Below are 20736 nucleotides of genomic sequence, written 5' to 3'. Positions count from 1 at the left end.
TGTTTATGAATTGCTTTCACTAAATGACATGATGGTGGTTTATTTGTGTGAACACACACACACACACACACACACACACACACACACTTTTACAAGCTGTAGTGTGTCATTTAGAGATCACAATCTTAACCCAGACCTGAAACTGATCTGTCTCTGTATTGTCAAGCTCGTGGCCTGAATATGAATATTAATGACTTCATGCTAATTACTGTCTCTCATCAGCTTTTATACTTTCTCTATTTATCTTACTCCTGTCTCTTTTTGCTTTCTTTCTCCATCTTTCCTACACTCCTCTGCCTGTCCTCATTTCTCTCTCCTCTTTTGTCCCCCCTCTCTCTCTCTGTCTATTGTCCTCTCTGTTGTGTTCTTCTCTATGAGCTCTGTCTTCTTCTTCATCTCTCCTTCTGCTTTCTGCCCTCTTCTCTCTCTCTCTCTCTATTTATTGTGGTCCCTCCAGCTTTCTCAGTCTGGCAGGATAAAGAGAAGCCAACATGTATAAATAACTCAAAATGCCCCAAAGCTGAGAAACAGTGAGCTAGACAGAGAGAGAGAGGGAGACAGGGAGAAAGAGAGAGACAGGGAGAAAAACAGAGACAGAGAGAGAGACAGAATACATGAAGTATGCTGGGGGTATTAAAGGTCAGGGTGATGGGAATCTCACCACGATGCCAATGTTTAATTCACACACACGCGTGCACACACACACCCACACCCACACACACACACACACCCACCCACACACTGGTGTATCCGGTTCTTCACTTCGTAGGAAATATTTACCGTATCTTCAGTTTCCTCAGAACGTTCCGGGACTCATTCATTTCCTACAACATCATTACATCCTGTAGATCTGTCACAAGTTTATATTCATCCATCCATCCATCCACCCACCCATCCATCCATCCAGGTTTCCATCTGTTCACAGGTTCACAGCACATGTAGACTAAGGGGACGAGTGTATACGAGAGTGGATTGTTCAGCAGCTCCAGCAGTGTGAGGAGGAGGAGGAGGAGTAAAACCCAAGCAAACAGCAATGCATTCTGGGTAAAGTTCTGCTTTTGAAATCTACAGTGTTATCAGCACTAATGCTGCAATCAAATAAAGGTTGTAATTTGTAATTTCCAATCTCCAACTAGGAAAACCAAAGAAAACTTGGAATTGCTACTCAGGAACTCAGGATGGTCTCCTCAACCCCAAGTTCAGAAAGTGACATCAAGTCAACATGGCTGCCCACAGCATCAGCAGTAAACAAAGCTGTACTTCTTACTTTTAAACGAGTTATACTGTATATACAAGTATTTGCTTTTGTGATATCAATCAACATATAGACATAATCGCTTGTTAAAACTATGTATAACACTGACTATACAGTCCGCTGTCTTAAGGAGGTAAATATACATCACTCATCACAGTTAGCAGGCTAGCTTGTTGCTAACAACAACAAAAAAAAAGATGGAGGTCGATGTTTTTTTTTTTTCAACCACTGCGTAGATCATATGCACGAAGGTCTTAAATGACATAATTCCGAGTTCCGACCTCCCACTTCTGAGGTCAGCTAAATACAGCGTTAACTAAGGGGGAGTGTTTGAGATGAAGACAGGTGGTGTGTGTTTACAGGAAGAGTTCACACTTACACACCTGAAAGGGAACAAGGCTTCCAGAAGCAAATGGTGAAACTCTTCTCACCTCCATGTTCACACTCCTGTGACCTGGGACACTGTCTGCTTGAGCAGACAGGAAGTGCTACAGGAAGGCGTCACTGCTGTAAGACTTTATAAACAACACCCTGGTCACGCAGATGGTGGTGTAATGGTAATTAGGAGTCGAGTGTGAACAGAATCTGGAGTGGAAATCCCACGAACACTGACTCAGTGAGAATGAGACGTAAATTTTCTGGGAAATGATCAGGAGCTCAGGTGAGAACACATGCTGATCTGGAAAGAGGACGACGTTTACCTGTCTGTATCTCTGTCTCTCTGTATACCTGTACGTACCTGCCTGTCTGTCTGTTCAACACACACCTCTGAATAAAGTCTTCAGAACTACACACACACACACACACACACATACAAACACACAATGCTTAAGGCACCACCCTCAGCGACATTCCTCGTGCATGAAACAAACACAATAATAAAAAATAAAAATAGGTGTGTGTGTGTGTGTGTGTGTGTGTGATCATAGAAACATCCTTATGGTCCATTTTTTAGCATTCAGATTCCTCTTCCTGCATTATTAAAAGGGTGAGATTCAGCCTGTTGGCTCTGTCTCACACACACACACACACACATTACACCCAGCTTACACTCAGCCTGACTATATTGCGGTGCTACAACACTGCCGAGCTTCTTCACACACTGCCAGCTGTTCAAGAGTGTGTGTGTGTGTGTGTGTGTGTGTGAGAGAGAGAGAGACAGAGACAGAGACAGGACACCTTGGTGAGGGTGTGAAAATTGAAGTGTTGCACATTTGTCAATGTTTCCCAACAACGTGTGTAAACACGCACACACACACACACACTGCTACGCACAATAAAGCACAGCTGCCACATATTTAATTATCTAGGCTTGAATTTTCTCTGCTCCATCCCAAATGCTACATTTAGCATCTAATTAGCATTCTTATTAGAAAGTTGTCCATTCTACGGCTCCGTCCCTAATGTTAGAACACAAAGAATCAGGACTAGAAGCACTTCCTGTCTCTGTCAGGTTTTATCTGAGTGCTGATTTCTGCACAGCGCTGTCTCAGTCACACTAATTAGTTAATTAGCTCTCAGTGCTAGTGACTTTTTGTCACACACCGTCTGTTTCCTGTCTCAAACCACATGTTCCTGTTGCCTAATAAGACGACTTCAATCAAACAGTTGGATTTGGGACACAGCCGTAATCACCATGATCACTGAGCTTCGCAGCGAATAAAGTGTTTGAGAGTCACTATCCCATCCTTACTTCCCTTGTTAATGATCTCCAGGTGATTGGTTAGCTCTACTGCTGACTCTCATGACAGCTTGTTAAGGGAAAAACACACACACACACACACAGAGGGTTTGAGAATGGATGAACGAGACAGGCTGTGTTCTAATAAACAAAGAAGGCCAACAATATGACATCATCAAGAACAGAGAGACAAACACACACTTCATCACATCTTCACTTTTCAAGGGATGTGTCCCAAAGCACATACTAGTGCACTAGTATTAGTGTGTCAGAGTAGTCTGTAGAGTAGTATATGTGTTTTCGATTTCTAATTAATGCATAATAGGAATGTTTGATTACAGACGTTACCCAGTACTACACAGTGTTAAAACATTGTGTGTGTGTGTGTGTGTGTGTGGGTGTGTGTGTTGTGTGATTTGAGACAGAGCCCCTGAGTATAATGATAAACAGCTGTGTGTTAATGATCTGTATTTATTTATATGTTGATATGTTTCTGTCTCACGCTTTGCGTTCGCTGTGTTGTGTGTTTACGTTCTCTTTAGTGTCATTAACTCAGAGCGAGGATAATTATTATTATTATTCATGTCTGTGAGCGTATTTTCGCTCATGTCCCAAATGGCTGACGCTGATAAATCAGTGTTATTTAATCAACACACACTTCATTAACCTCATGCTGCGCTAACACAACGACTTGTTAGACCTCATGCTAAATGACTTCCAATGCTTTAGCAAAAAAGTGCCAATGACAGAGTTGAGGAATACTTTTGTGTGAAGTGCACTTTTGATGTGGCCTAGTTGACTTCCCCTTGTTCATTTCCCCTCGGTTGAGTCACCTTTTTTAGCTCTCAGCTCTCGACCCGGTTCACACACTTAGTGTTATTTAAAAAAGATGATTTTATGGACATAAAAGTTTGCAGAAAGGAAATTTAAATTTAGCTAACTGCTGATGATGTCATAGTGGGACCAATCAGCATGATCGATTCAACACATACACTCATTATAATCTCACATTCTTTCATTCTATTTCTTTTCTGTTTCCTTTTCTTTTCTTCTTTTCATTTTCTCATCGTTCATTCTGCTATCTTACATATTTGTTCTCTTTCTTTCTATATTTCTTTCTTTGTTTCTTTCTTTCTTTTTAGTCCCTTCTTTGTTTAATTTGATCCTTTTTATTTACGTAATAACGAATATGCTTATTCGTTACTTTAATTTAATTTTATTTTTTATTTCTTTTATACTCAGAGGCAGATATATACATAGAGAGAGAGAAAGAGAGAAAGAGACAGACAGACAGAGAGAGAGAGAGAGCGAGCGAGAGAGACAGACAGGTAAGGAAGTGTGACTGGTGTTACTATGTGATAAGCTGAAGGTCAAAGTAATCCAGTAAATCATTTACTGATAAACAGTGTGTGTGTGTGTGTGTGTGTGTGTGTGTGTGTTGACAGCGGCAACATATAACACTAGAACAGCACAAGTCAAAGGACAAAGAGATTTTCAGATTCTCACAGGACAGAAAGTCGGCGTGTGTGTGTGTGTGTGTGTGTGTGTGTGTGAAGAATAGAATCAGCAGGTAGAGAGATAATGACAGGTCTCACACACAGACACACAAACACAAACACACACACACACACACACCCATCAGCCATGAAGCTGCTCTGGCGGCTACTGATGTAATTACAGAGCTTTGGTCCTCCACACCCTGACAGTCCACACACACACACACACACAAAACACTCACAGTGCATTCTGCGTAATACCAACACACACACATACGCACACTGTATGAACACTCCAAAATCGATTAACCACCATAAAATATTTCCTGAGTTCTATTGTTGGGACAAAGCATTAAAACGGCGAATAAGACGTGACTTTGTGGATTTGGGACGGAGCCAAGAGCAGTGCAGGCATCTAACAGGGAGCAGGAAAATCTTCAGAGACTCTGAAGTGAGAAAAAACCACAGAAGGGTGTGAAAGTTGCCATATTGACATGAAAAGACTGAGCAGACAAACAGAAGAGTCGGATAACGCAGCACCAGATGGTGTGTGTGTGTGAGTGTGTGTGTGTGTGTGTGAGTGTGTGTGTGATATTCTGCATTATTTTACATGAGGAGTGTCAGATAGACAGCAGATCCCTCTCTCCTCTCTTCCCCTCTCTCCCTGTGGGATTAGCGGCTAAGCGCATGGCGATGATACCTGATTCAATTTAGCGACCCATCAATCAATGGTGGACGGCTGGGTGGTGTTTCTATCCACATAAACACACTCTGTAGGGGGAAACGAAGGCCATGAGGGAGCAGGTTTCACTTCCGTGGTTAATTAAGCAGGCAGCCTCCCGCTCCCCTTACTTATTCATGAGACCTCGCTTCGATCGGACGCCACTTGGTCGGCTAATTAGTCTGGAGCTGCTGGTCGATCTATACAGCTCGATTCCGGACGGGGCCGAAGGAGAATGCTAGAGATTTAATCGCCATTTAAAAAATTAAAGTGTGTGTGTGTGTGTGTGTGTGATGGATTAATATGAGACTCTTTGAGTTAATCAATGAAGTTCACAATTCATGGAGTGAGGTCCATCAAAAACAGGAAGTCAAACATTTCAGATAATTTTTCATTTTTGATGTGCCGAGTGCTGCTAATAGGTGATGCGGAGAAGTTTTCTGTAAGGTGTTTGGAAGGAGTCTCCAGTGTCACTGCTTTGTAACAGTCAGAGGTAAAAAAAAAACTGTGTCTTTTTGTCTTATTAACTTCAAGAGAAAGAAAAAAAGAGAGGCTGGCGAGGGAACAACTGTTTACAGCTGCTACAACACAAGTGAGAACAGGAACTTCATTGTTTTGTGAAAATAAAATGTAACTATAAACTGATAAAAAGTATGACAGTTTCTTACTAAATAAAAATTGTAATTGGTAAATTGCTATGGTATAAGAGGAATTAAATACGTGTTGTTATAGGAAAATAATCTACTTCGGGGTGGTAACAGTAACTCTGCTTCTTCACACACTCCAACCACACGTTAGTTATCAGAGTGAGCTGATAGCACATACTGCGTTTGGGACACAGCCAGCGTGGGAGAAAGAAAACTGTGTACTGCTGCTGGAACTGGAACATCAGCATTGTTCTGCTAAGACGTGGTGACATGTCTTGTCTGAGTCAACCACACACACACACACACACACACACTGCCACACAGTCACACGCTCTTACATACACACTCCACCTATCATGTAGGTGTCAATAAGAAGGCAATTTGCATACATACACAGTGATTGAGTTGCTGTGAAAGCAATGCCTAAAGACATATCTCCATTTCTCTCTCTTACACACACACACACACACACACACACACACACACACGCTGTCAAATCTTATCAGTAAGCATAGACAACGCTGTTGGGACACAAACGTGAAAGAGACAGTGAGAGAGAGGGAGACAGAAAGTGTTGGAGGTGAGACTGAGATTGATGAAACTTGTCTGACTGATGCCGATGTCTGTGTGGCTGAGTTCCAATACGGAGATGGAGAATGTGCCCTTCTTTCTGAGACTTCACTAAATTCATTGCAGCATGTCGGCTTCGTCCCAAATCACCCGTCTGTCCTATTGTCCTGCTCTCAGCACGTCACGCTCGGGCTGTCTGTCTCTCATCTGAGCTGTTCAGCTCCACTGCCCCTTAATAACACACACTCAGACTGTGTGTGTGTGCGTGTGTGTGTGAGTGTGTGTGTGAGGCAGAGCAGTACTTATATTTCTCCAACAAGCCTCCATCACTCTTCACTAATATAACTCCATATAGAGTCTATCTATCTGTAAAATTATAAATTACTTTGTGATACTGTATTACAGGTGTGTATGATTGTCTGTGTGTGTGTGTGTGTGTGTGTGTGTGTGTGTGTGTGAGTGTGTCTGTGTGGGAGGAAGCACTAGCACATTTGCTGAGGTTAATACACACCCCACTGTTTCACACCTCCTGTCCTTCTGTAATTACCCCTCCTATAGAGTGCACTACTTAGTAAAACTCTACCTCACTGCCCTGGGTGTCTCCTCACATTTATACCAACACAATCAACACTCAGGAGGGACACGGAGGGAAGGAGAAGCTCACTAACACTCAGAGACACTACGGAGGGAACAGGATGCTCACTAACACTCAGAGACAGATCAGAACGATCTAATGTACTCTGAATTAGTGCACTACGTAGTGTACATGGTTCTCCACCGTAGGGAAGAGGGAGCTAAGACTGACTTGGGACATAGGAGAAACTGAGCTGAGTGTTAGAAACTTCATGCTGGGAAAAAAAGGTCAAAGAAAGGGTTAAAAAGTGTGTGTGTGTGTGTGTGTGTGTGTGTGTGAGAACTGCAGAAGATGTTTTATGGTCCAGTGGAAGTCCAGTAGCCGTTCTAAGCACTTTTCACACGTGATCAGGTCACTAATCACAAACCGACACTCACCTTCTCTCAGCCACAACACTCAATCATTTACTACAGCCTAGAGGTGTGTGTGTGTGTGTGTGTGTGTGTGTGTGTGAGAGAGAGAGAGCGAGAGAGAGAGAGAGAGAGAGAATTTTTATCAGTATTTGGGTCAGCTCAGGACTTGAATGATTTCAGACATCGATATGAATTTAAGGCTATGTAAATGAGTGTATACATAAAGACAGATGAAAGTGTTTGATCAATAATGAGATAAACATTTGGAGGGGAGGGGGGGGTGTGTGTGTGTGTGTGTGTGTTCATGGGGGGTCTTTGTTTGGTCTCTGAAACTCCACTGTGGTGTTGAATCTGTTAAGTGTGTGCTGGTCATCTGGCAGAAACATGGCAGGACTTCACATATCGGCCTGAGTCCTGTTACAGCCCTCTGTGTGTGTGTGTGTGTGTGTGTGCAGGTCCACAGGGAGAAAACCACATGTTCCTGTTTGAGCTCTGTTTTCTTTCAGACTTCACTGTATCGGCTTAGCTGTAACTGAGTCAGAGTTAAAGTCTGGGACGATTTATCGATAAATCACTACATTGCGATATTTCCAACTGAAATTAACACTGATCACTGCACTTACACTGAGCAGGTGAGTAAAATAAAATATAGTGTGTATTATAATGCATCAAACTCAGACAGACAGTATATAAGCACATGCCTGCTGTTACTAACACACACCACTCTGAAAATCCACGTCAAAACCTGAAAAAGCATGAGACATCCCCAGAGTGAGACTGTGTGGTCATGTGACACTACCTGTCTCACTCCCTAAAACTCCCGTCTCACACACCAAAACACCCGTCTCACTCCTCAAACCATCCTAATCACACCCAAAACTACCCGTCTCACCCCTAAACCTCCCGTCTCACACACCAAAACACCCGTCTCACTCCTCAAACCATCCTAATCACACCCAAAACTACCCGTCTCACTCTCTAAACTTCCCGTCTCACACACCAAAACACCCGTCTCACTCCTCAAACCATCCTAATCACACCCAAAACTACCCGTCTCACTCTCTAAACTTCCCGTCTCACACACCAAAACACCCGTCTCACTCCTCAAACCATCCTAATCACACCCAAAACTACCCGTCTCACTCTCTAAACTTCCCGTCTCACACACCAAAACACCCGTCTCACTCCTCAAACCATCCTAATCACACCCAAAACTACCCGTCTCACTCTCTAAACTTCCCGTCTCACACCCCCCAAAAAAAGCCAAAAACATCCGTCTCACTCTGACACCCACCTCTCTCTGTCTCTCCTTCTCTCTTTCTCTGTCTTTATTCCCTATCCATCTCTGTCGTTCTGCTCGGGTGGTCTCTCTCTCTCTCTCTCACACACACACACACACACACATACATACACACAGCACAGGGATTTTTGCCAGTTCAGAGTGTTAAAAAGCTGAAAAAGGCAAGTTGTGCATTCAGATCACACACACACACACACACACACACACACACACGATTAGCTGAGTTGCTTATTTCTAACACACAGTGCTCACACATAAAATGGTGAATTTTGTTTGGAGCATCAAAATGATGTCATTAAAACAAGGCCAGCCAATCACAGAATGTCACGTCTGTGTTCTAAACCGCCATACGAGTGTACTCAGTAGTGTGTATCACACTAGTAGCAGCTTTAGCAAGCAATGTTACCTAGCTCTCTCAGCGTTTAGAACTCTATTCGCTTCACTGCCTGTGGCTGTGTCTCAAATACCTACTAATGTACTAAACAATGTCTCAGAGCAGTACTTCACCACTGTAGGCTACAATACTATCTAGTGCACTAGTACAGTGACTCACCATTCTAACCACTCACTGGTGCTCCTGTTAGTACTGAGCTAGCAGCCTGAAATGGAGTGTGTGTGTGTGTGTGTGTGTGTGTCTGTGTGTGTGTGTGTGTGGTCAGAGGTCACATGACTGGGTCTCGTAGCCCCTATATGGCCGACTGCACTCAGCGGACATCTGTTCAACATGCACTCACTCTCACATGCACTCACACACTCACACACACACACCTACGCACAGAGTCCATGTAATTGTGTGATGTTATCAGTTTTATTTACACTGTGGGTCTGTATTAAAATGAAGAGTAAACGTGTGTCTTTCTCTCTCTCCCTGTCTCTCACCCTGTCTCTCTCCCTGTCTCTCAGTGGTGATGTTTAATTAGAGCAGTAAACTGTGAGTGATGTCTCTGCACTCGTTTATTATCCAGCAGTAAAAGTGAAGAGGTCAAATCATCTGTTTATAAAGACTGCGTTTATAGAGAAAGTGTGTGTGTGTGTGTGTGTGTGTGTGTGTGTGTGTGAGAGAGAGAGAGAGAGAGAAAGAGAGAGAGAGCGAGTTTAAGAACGTACAATAATAAACATATCATATTATGCTGTTTAATAATTGAATAAGTGAAATGAATGTTTTAATGACTATCATGATAATATTTATTTTCTGTCTTTAATTCATGTGTGTGTTTACTCAAGTTTCTAAACAAAACTTTCTTTTTAGAAGTTTTACACACATCACTTATTTTCACTGGGCATTTGTGGATATTAGAGAGTTCTCATGATTATAATGAGTCTAATTTTTTTATCAGAACTATCCCAGGATCAGGGATAAAACTGTTCCAGGATAAGGAATAACACCTGCCCCAGGATAGGGATAAAACTGTCCAAGGATAGGGATAAAACTGTCCCAGGATAGGGATAAAACTATCCCGGAATAAGAGATAACATCTGTCCCAGGATAGGGATAAAACTGCCCCAGGATAAAGGATAACATCCGTCCCAGCATAGGGATAAATCTGTCCCAAAATAAGGGATAACATCTGTCCCAGGATAGGGATTAAACTGTCCCGAGATAAGGGATAACATCTGTCCCAACATAGGGATAAAACTGTCCCGGGATAAAGGATAACATCTGTCCCAGGATAAAGGATAACATCTGTCCCAGGATAGAAATAAAACTGACCTGGAATAAGCGATAACATCTGTCCCAGGATAGGAATAACATCTGTCCCAGGATAGGGATAAATCTGTCCCAAAATAAGGGATAACATCTGTCCCAGGATAGGGATAAAACTGTCCCAAAATAAGGGATAACATCTGTCCCAGGATAGGGATAAAACTGTCCCAAGATAAGGGATAACATCTGTCCCAGGACAAGGATAAAACTGTCCCAAGATAAGGGATAACATCTGTCCCAGGATAGGGATAAAACTGTCCTGGATACTTGATAGTAATTCCCCAAATAAGGGATAAAACTTTCCCAGAATAAGGGATAAAACTCTCCTGGGATATAAAACCTTTTCTGGGATAAGAGATACAATATGTCCCAGGATAAGGGTAAAATTTTCCCAAGAAAAAAGATAAAACTGTCCTGGAAAAAAAAAAAAAAATTATCCCAGATAAAGGATTAAAACTTTCCCAGCACAAAGGGATAAAATTGTCCCAAATAAGGGATAAAACCTTCGCAAATAAGAGATAAAACTCTGTCCCGGGATAAGGAATAAAGCTGTCATGGAGTAAGTAATAAAACCTTCCTAGATAAGGGATAAGGACACAGCCAGCTGAAAGCAGCACTGCGGCTTCTTTCATATGCATAAAGGCAGTCCTATTATTCTATCATTTAATAATTTAATCACAGTAGTACTTATTCCCATGATCAAATCTAAAATAATTATCATATTATGGAAATATTTTAACATTTTTAATAATGTGTCCAATATAAGGACTTTTATCAGACAGCTTTCTTCACACTGCCGTCTAAACACGACAGGCTTCATCTCACTGCTCGAGCGTACGGCCTCTGCTGACGGCTCCTCTCAAAATTCTGTAACGTACACACTACAGCAGATGTAACGTAGTTTAATAAATAAACTGTAATAGTTCTTAATATTCCTCTACCAGCTCAGCTAAAGAATGATAAATAACTCTCCTCTAACTCATTTACATTAGAATTAAATACACGTTCAATACAAAATGCATTCTAATTAATTCTAGTGCATATGCGCAATTATAAAAGATCTGATGATGATAATAATAATAATAATAATAATAATAATAAACAATGTTTATGTACTACTTAATGTATGTATTACTGTGGGCATTGTTTAATACAGTGCTGCTTATAATTAATAAATAAATATCTATATTGCAATTAGATTCATCAGAGACCATCGTTCAGAAACGAGACATACAACACGTGAAGTTAAAAGTCCAAACTGTGTCACTAGCTAAACTATCTCTCTCTCTGACTGTCTATTAATCGTGCAATTGAACAGATAAATAGAGCGCCGGATTAAAGACAGAACACTTAAAATATTTAAAGGGCACATAATACCCACGAGAAAACATTTCAATTTACTTCAAAATTTCATTTAAAGGATAAACCACCTTTAAATTTAATAATCAATCTATCTAATCATCTAAACTGGATCAGATGCCCAAAATCAGGAAATGACATGTAATAAGAAATTCAGTAATAAAATGCAGCAGATGGCTCCATGTGAAATGTGATAAGTAAATGGAGCAGATAATAATTTCGTCTCCAGCTTTACTGATAAAGACACAAAATACGTCTGGACTGGTGTAAAAGAGCTCTAATGTTGCACACATGCTTTTATAAATGAGCCGTGTGATGTGAAAGTTTGTAGTTTCTGAGTTTTGTACAGCACGAGTTCAGAGAGAACGTTAAAAATGTCTGCTCTTTTAACTTCAGCACAGACGCGTGAAAAAAAAAAAAACACATATGATGTGAAATTGATAGCAATCTGGAGTCTAAATTTACTGATATGTATAAAAAATCCAGAACTAACATACTTTCTCCTGATAGAGACAATCCACAATTTCTCTTTTAGATCACAAAATTACATTTAATAAAAGGAACATGTTTGGTGTGTATATATATATATATATATATATATATATATATATATATATATATGTATATATATATATATATATATATATGCGCACCTCAGATTATATACGCAGAGAAAGAGTTTCAACTCTTGTATACCCATGTATACTGTATATGTTTTTACTGTGTGTAACGTGGCAGTAGTACACACACACACACACACACACACGAGGGTATATATGGGTATAAATCTGAAATTGATGATTTAGTGTTTAAATTTATTTGACAGAGACAAAAAAACTGAATTTGGATTTACTATTTATAAACTATAATCTATAAACTATCTATTTATAAACTTCATACTGTTGTTGTGTAATTAACATAATTAATCACACCCACTTCACTTCTTTTCATTTTATTATATATATATATATATATATATATATATATATATATATATATATATATATATATATATATATATATATATATATGAAATCACAAAATTATATCTAATAAGGAATATTCAGGGAATAGTCATTCAATCATTTCATAAGTATCAGATGATTTAGAGTCTAAATATCTCCTGCATTGTGTTCACTTTTACTGCAAGACTGTACTGAATGTAATAGTGTTAATGACACACTACATGAACACCATAACAGCATCAACGAGTATATATGATTTTACTGTGGAAACACACACAAACACACCACACACACATATACATTAGCTGTTCTAATTTCCTGACCCTAACACATTTATGATAATAAACTGATATCTGATATCCGCATTATAAACCTCTGTGTGAGTGGATCTACAGTCAAATATAACTGATAAGGAAATAAAAATCAGTATCATAAAAACACACGGCGTGTGAGACGACTTATCTGTAGTCAAATCTCATTTTAGTGCGTATCATCAACTTTCAGATCTGTATAGCCTTATAAACGAGTAAAAAAAGTCTGAATTCATTATTAACAATGATGTAAATATAATTCTTAAAAAAGAATTCATCTAAACTGCCTGCTCTGGATCCTTTCCAGAGGCTTCATGGAGATTTCATTATCTGTGTAAGATCACGATTTCTCGTCTCTGTGTTTCTTTTTCCAAAATTATAAAGTGACCTTGAGTTTGAGAAATGCACTAGCTACATAAATTAAACTTTAATTCAGCAAAAAATCATTCTAAATAAACTTCCATAGCATTATTCTGTAGAAAAGAATCATTGAAAGTGCATTAAAGTGTGATGTGAGTGTGAAATGTGAAATACGATGTGTGTAAATGAGTCCATGTGTGTGTGTGTGTGTGTGTGTGTGTGTGTGTGTGTGTGTGTGTGTGTGTGTGTATGCATGTGTGTGTGTGTGTGTGTCAGGTACGGCCTCGTAGTGACGGTCACCAAGAACACGGCACTAAAAGTGGATTACAATCTACTCTTTATACACATACGGAAGAATTTTAATATTCATAATGCAACCAAGGTCCAGAGCGAGTAAATAAATAAATAAATAAATAAATAAATAGCTGACTTAAGACTGAGCACTCCAGTGTTTAATCTGATGAAAATGCTCTTATGGGAAAATATAAACGCGTGATAAATAAATTAACATATTAATGAATATGGCGACAGAGTGGAGTGTATCACTCAGAGCAGAGTGTATCAGTCAGCAATAAACAGAATTAAATAAGCAGAAAGTGTGTGTCATTGTGTCATACAGGGCATCTTTAACAAAATTAATCAATTAACATCAATTACACAGGATAATAAATGATAATAAAGCAGGCACAGGAGCACAGGAGCACACTCTGGTCTGAACATCAGAATGTGAAAGTGTGTGTGTGTGCGTGCGTGTGCACGTCTATGTGTGTGTGTGAGTGTTTCGTGAGCTGGGTATTTGGGAGAGGCCTTGATTTCATCTTAACATAGATTAAAATGCAGATACGGAGCAAAAAAAGCAAAAAAAAAAAAGATAGTTAAACATGATCATGTAGAATGTTACCATGTTATACACAACGTAGTTATTAAAATTCAAAATAGAATTGGGCAAGAATGAGAATGTAAAGGTCAAAACGTGGAGAGAGTACGGCACAGAGTTAATCGCTGCATTATTGTAGACTATTATACTCCTCACACAGGAATTTTTTATCTAAAATAAGTCGATCACACAGGAATAAGTCATAAAAAGAGGTCTATATCAGCTTGGGCCAGTCTGAACGAACAAAAAAAGTGTGTGAGTGATTTGGGACTGAACCCATTTCCCCTTAATCAGCATGAAAAGATAAGATAAAGAGTAAAAAGTGGAATAAAACACATCACCATGTACTACTGAATTATACAGGATGTATTTATCAAAAGATAACTAATCTCACATCATTCATACAGGAACTATAATAATCCTGCCTTTTATGGATTTACCTGTCGAAAATAAATCTATAAACACTGAGCTCGGGATTAAAGCAGAGAAAGTGCGACCTATGGAGTGTGTTACTGTGCTGATCTATTATGACCCTATTTTCAATTTAAAAAAATAAATGTAAAAATATATTTTAAAAATCAATCAATCAATCAATAATAAAACAAGAATTGGTTGTATGTAAAATATATTAAAATATATTTTTACATAAAAAATACAAGCCTGAATTAAAGAGGAGCCGATTTTAAGAGACTCACACAGGACTGGAAATGAAAAATGTATGACAGGGAGACATGTGCTACAGTGTTATCATATTATACTCACGCTCACAGCAAGTATTTTTCCAAAAGAAATGATTTGAACAGGAATAAATGATAAATAAAGACGTGTGTGTGTGTGTGTGTGTTCGTGTGAAAGTGGAGAAAGTGTGATGATGTTAGAGTTAATACACACACACACTTAGAGATGACGTATTTATCTGAAATACAACAATCATCGCAGATTAAACTGGAATAAATTACAGGGGAAAAGGCCTGAGCGAGGTGGCACTGGAGGAGAAAGTGTGACGTAGAGAAGAAAAGAAAATCTTTCTGTAAAATCTTTCAGTTTGTAAGAATTCTCACTGAGAAACTTGAACGAGAGCGTCACTAAAACCTGAATGAAAAATCTGATCAAATATAAAGCCTCTGATCTCTATAGAAATCTCTTCAAAAGGGTTTTAGTGGATCCTAGTGATTTTTCGTGTACAGAGTGTGTTACTGTAGGTCTTTACACTAATCACACACACACACACACACACACACACACACACACACCGCATAAGAGCGACATAACACTGCGTTACAGGGTCAAACTACAAAATGTATTATCAAGAGTAAATAAGTTTCACAGAAATTAATGGTAAATGCAGCCCCCCACCCCCCATCTGTGTGTGTTTGTGTGTGTGTGTGTGTGTGTGTGTGTGTGTGAGTGATTGTGTGTGTGTGTGTGTGTGTGTGTGTGTTTGGAAAGGAGACACTCATTTCCCCTTCATTAGAATTAAAAGATAAGATAAGATGATGTATGCAAAAAAGAGGAGTAATACACAGACCTGTTTGTGTGTGTGTTGTGTGTGTGTGTGTGTGTGTTTGTTTGTTTTGCATTATTTAAATAAATCATCATCTATATAACACATGCAATGTATACATGTTAAATTATAAACATTTAAATAATAATAATAATAATAATAATAGTAATAATAATAACTAGTACTCAGAGGTGTGCTCGCATGAAATCCTCACAGCTCATATCTCTCACACACACACACACACACTCACACACACACACACAAACACACAAATAGAAATAACAGTGGAATAATTCACTGGATTCAGAAATGAAATCTAAAGCAGAAATACAGTGAGAGTTTTTACCTTCCACAGCGGAAGTCACGCGCAGCAAAAAGCCGCACAAAATCAGCCAATAATCCATTTATGACTGGTGGAGAAGAGCAGCGGGGGAACAGGCGAACCTACAGTCCTGCAGCTTTAGCCCGGGACAAAACCTCCATAAACCGGGACAAAAAAAATGAAATAAGGCAAATCTGAAATGATCCTGTAATCCAAAAGTCTCGCGCAGATGAGTTATAAGGAGTTATAAATAGTTATTATCTGTTATAGTTCATACAGGAAGCAGCGCGAGCGCTCTGCTATTAATTCCCAAAATTTAACCGTGTGAAAATGCCAGAACACCAGTTTGGACTCCTGTGCGCGCGCTCTGGGATCTTCCTCATTCACTCCTCATTCAATCCAGTAGAATTCCCGGAGCGCTCTAGCGCGAGGAACTCATCCCGGGAATGATTCCTCCACTCTTCCTGTCGCGCGCTCTCTGCCCCGTGTCCGTGGGTCAGGGAAAAATCTGGGAGCCTCTGTGTGTGTGTAAGTGTGTGTGAGTTATCTCCGTGTCTCCGGTCCGGTGCGTGTATGCGTGCGTGCGTGAGTGAGTGTGTGCGCGGCTGGGTCAGGATCGGAATAAGTGCTCGCGCTCTTCACACACACGCTCTCTCTCGGTACAGAAGCACGCACGCGCATGCACACACATCATGGCACAAGTCTCACACATACACCCGCAGTCACACACACACTGTGTTAAAAATCCCCTGAAGCGCGTGAGCGGTGCGGTGTGGTGCGGTGCTCTCTCTCCACTGCGCGCGCTCATCTGACTGAACTGAACCTTGCGCGAGCCAGACTGAGAATACTGAGAGAGAGAGAGAGAGAGAGAGAGAGACAGAGAGAGGTGCTAATACTGCCCCCCTCTGAGTTGCCAGATTGATCTTTTTAACCTCTATCTTGATTTTTATTTTAAAAAGTGCACTGACCGTGCACTGCACTTTTTTCTTGGAAAAATATATTTAGGGAAAATGGATCCTCAAGGGTTGTTCGTATGGTCAACAGTTCTATCGTTATAAACCAGCTCTGTTTGTAATCTTTGCTGAAAGAGACCCCATCTGTTCCCGGGTTCTACTCAAATCTTTAAAGGTTCTCCTGGAGGAGCAATCTAATAACACTTCAGAGAATTAGAACCTTCTCATTTTCCCCAAATCTAGAGTTATTTTAAACTTGACGCAATCTGGCAACCCTACAGCTTTTCCTGTCTGTAGTGTCACAGCGCCTCCTAGCGGAAACAACACCGGCGGGTTGCCAGATTGGGCTATACACAACACAGACTTCAATTTAACTGTTTATTTTTACTTCGTTGCCATTATCAAATAAAAAAATTACAACAAAACCTCCCACTATATATACACATTATACTAAAATCCATTTATATATCTAACACTTTTGCATTCTTATTTTTAATTCAATATAGTTTATTTAAATAAATGTATTTAATTTTTTCTGTGTAAAAATATCCACTTTGGCAACCCGGAGACTCGCGATTCTGTGAAGTGCCTCTTTGTTTTCGTGTTTGTGGATTAAAGTGAACTTTTTCCCCTCACACTGAGGACAGATGTGTTCATACAGAGACAGAGACACAGCTGGAGGAGAAATAAACTCCATTTTAGAGAGACAGAGAAAACAAAATGGATTTAAACTGAACTCATCAATAGCATGTAAGTAAATATAAACTGTATGAAGAAACTGGATGAAGAAATGTAAATAGATTTTACACATGTAAAAGTATGTTATTATTATTTAGTATTATTGTGTTATTAATTTAGATGATTTATGTATTCATGTATTCATAATGTCACCCTTTTGGATAAATGTGAACATTTCAGGGGGCAGAATGTAATGTTTTATATAAACATGTTTAAAATATTTCTGTTTATTGATTTCTGTATTATGTAGGTTTTTTTATTGTATCATGTACATCTTTTGTTTTATTTGTTGAATGTTTAATTATTCATTTTTTCCCAGTTAGCTCTTGTCTTCAATATGATTTAAAATCAAATCAATATATAATTTATATCAGAGGTTCTCAAACAGTTTGCAATCCAGGACACCTTTAACTGTAAACTAAATTTCACAGACCTTAAAAGAAATTTATTTTATGAACATAATTCAATTAATCAAATATTGGACTCATTATTTAAATGTGTACTGTAATATTTTGATTATTTATTAGAGCGAGGAAGAGGTTTATTCCTGAAATTTCTACCAACAGATCTACCTGTGGTTTGAATTAAACCACAATCAAGTGACAAGACAAACGCCACTAACTCATCTCTAATAGGGATGTAGCTCAATAGTACTCTAAGCCCCTGAACTATGTGTACTAGAATGAGGATGTTTCTGATAGAGATTATACAGAACTCCTGTAAATCACTCTGGATAAGAACATCTGCTAAACACTGTAAATGTAAATACAATGAAAAATCCAACATAGTAACAGGAACACAATCATAAACACAATAATTTTGATAATAGTGTGTTGTGATTTCCACTTCTGTGACTAAATAAAATCATGAACCCCATAATAAATAAAATATTGTTAACAACTGCCACTGCAGCAGAGGATTGTGGGAAAGACGTGCAGATGCAACAGGCTGTAAGTTATTAAAAGGTGATTTTAAGTGAATTTCTCCTGGATTTTAAAATCATAAAACAAACCATCATGATGCAAACGTAGAATTTTAATCATACTGTGAATTTTATATTTAAAATGACTTTTAACTTGTAATAATGTGTGAAGTTAACAATCAGCTGGAGTTTAATGTTTAATTTGTACCTGCTGTTAATACATAGAATTAGAATAAACCTCCATCCATCCACATCAGATCTGCGCCGTTGTGGTCTTTTTCCCCAATGACAGAGGGGTGCCAAAACTTTTAGATAAGTGTGAGTTCGCTCTCTCGTGCTTCTCCTGAGGTGAGGACGGAAGCGTAACAGCCTCCAACTTTACATCCCTTTGTGTTTTGGTTGACACTCCAGGGTGAAATTCAGTTTTTCTCATGTCTATTTCACTTCCTTTCACACACACACACACACCATTAGTGGCGACTATTGATATATTACATAGAACAAAATACTAAATAAAATGACGTTATATGTTACAGTTATTAAAAATTAATATATATATTAATATATGTTATAGTGTATATACTGTACAGTATGTATATTATGTATTTATTTTATTGTAAATTAGGGTCAAATTAATTCTAACCATTTCTGCTCGACAGACAGCAACATTTTTTAGGGTTAAATAATGATATGATGTGATATGATAATTTTAATGATATGATAATTTAAAAAAAAAATGACAATTTAATAATGTATTCTTCTTCTTCTTCTTCATTTTTCATGATTTCCATCTTGTGAGTTGTTGACTGATTTCATTCAACATGATTTCTTGAGATTTTAATAAATAAAATGATACAGATATTTCGTCAAAGATAATTTAAATGAATAAATAAATGAATAAATACACGTCCCAGAGGATTAGTGGAAAGATGTGGACATAAAGATGTCACCAGCTGCATTGATAGTGTTTATTAATTTTGATTGAAATTCTGTATTTTGGTTTTATTTGGACAGAAATGATGTTAACATTCTGAAACAGCTTCACACACACCATCACCGCTCACATAATTCAAATAAATAACAAAGTACACTTCAGAAATGATCCAGTGAAGTGTAATACTCAACAAAACCTTTTATTCTCCTTTCCAGGGGATTTATTTAGTTATTGAGATTAGATTTGAGTGAATTTATGTGATTATTATTGGATTTTATGAAACGGAAACTGAGACGGCTGTTGTGTCGTTGTGGTTCTGGTTTCTGTAACGTGGTCAGATTGTTTCACTAAAACGCCCACTGAAGAAAAAAAATCAGGCTACGGAGAGTTTTATAGAAGCACACACACACACACACACACACACACACACACCTGGCATGCATTAGAAACTCAATAACTAAAGTGGCAGACGTTTTATTGCCATATGGAAATTTCACAAACTTACACACACACACACACACACACATGCTACTTGCCCCCCAATTTCAAGTTCAACTTGTGCTTTATTGGAATGTTTGTTCAGTGATGGAGTTGCCAAATATTATTAATAATAAATATATTAATAAAAAAAATAACTGAACAACTGCACAATTATCCAAAAATATATAACACTCCTGGGCAAAAAAAAGGAAATATTAAGTTTTAATGGTCTTAACAATGAATCATTGGTCAGAAAATGAGCAAGAATTAAACGAATGCACTCCTGAGAGCTCCTGTGTCTCCATTTGCTCGTTTACTTTCGCTGCAGTGAACTGTTTGTTTGGGGAAAGCTAGATATAAATTCAAAAATATTTGATGTAAAATTCAAACTAACACATGTCTGGGTGTACAAAATTTTCCAAAAATATCTTCTGGGATTTTTATTTTTTTTGTTCAAGATTAGTCATTATTTGGTGATCTTCCACACCAGATGCAGCCATCAAGGGCCACGAGGCTTAAATATTTAAAGAAAAGACACGGAAAAGCTTCCCATACTAACTTCCTTTATCTATTGGTTTAATTCTTGCTAATTTCCTAATCACTGAGCTGCTGTTAAGATCATTAAAAGCTTAATATTTTGCCTTTTTGG

The 20736-nt window shown here is 38.6% G+C and overlaps 1 protein-coding gene across 2 annotated transcripts in view; it reads right to left on the bottom strand.

Moving 5' to 3' along the window:
- Positions 1-16897, bottom strand: part of LOC113536516 (ephrin type-B receptor 3) — a 40419-nt gene extending 23522 nt beyond the window's left edge. For both annotated transcript variants that reach the window (XM_026930494.3, XM_026930495.3), the window contains exon 1: positions 16085-16897. In XM_026930494.3, the coding sequence (XP_026786295.1) occupies positions 16085-16142 (58 nt within the window). In that variant the 5' untranslated portion in view covers positions 16143-16897. The remainder of the gene's footprint in view (positions 1-16084) is intronic.
- Between the last annotated feature and the right edge of the window lie 3839 nt (positions 16898-20736).

The sequence above is a fragment of the Pangasianodon hypophthalmus genome, chromosome 11 (genome assembly GCF_027358585.1).
Source record: "Pangasianodon hypophthalmus isolate fPanHyp1 chromosome 11, fPanHyp1.pri, whole genome shotgun sequence".
NCBI lineage: Eukaryota > Metazoa > Chordata > Actinopteri > Siluriformes > Pangasiidae > Pangasianodon > Pangasianodon hypophthalmus.
This window is presented reverse-complemented; position numbering and strand designations above follow the sequence as displayed.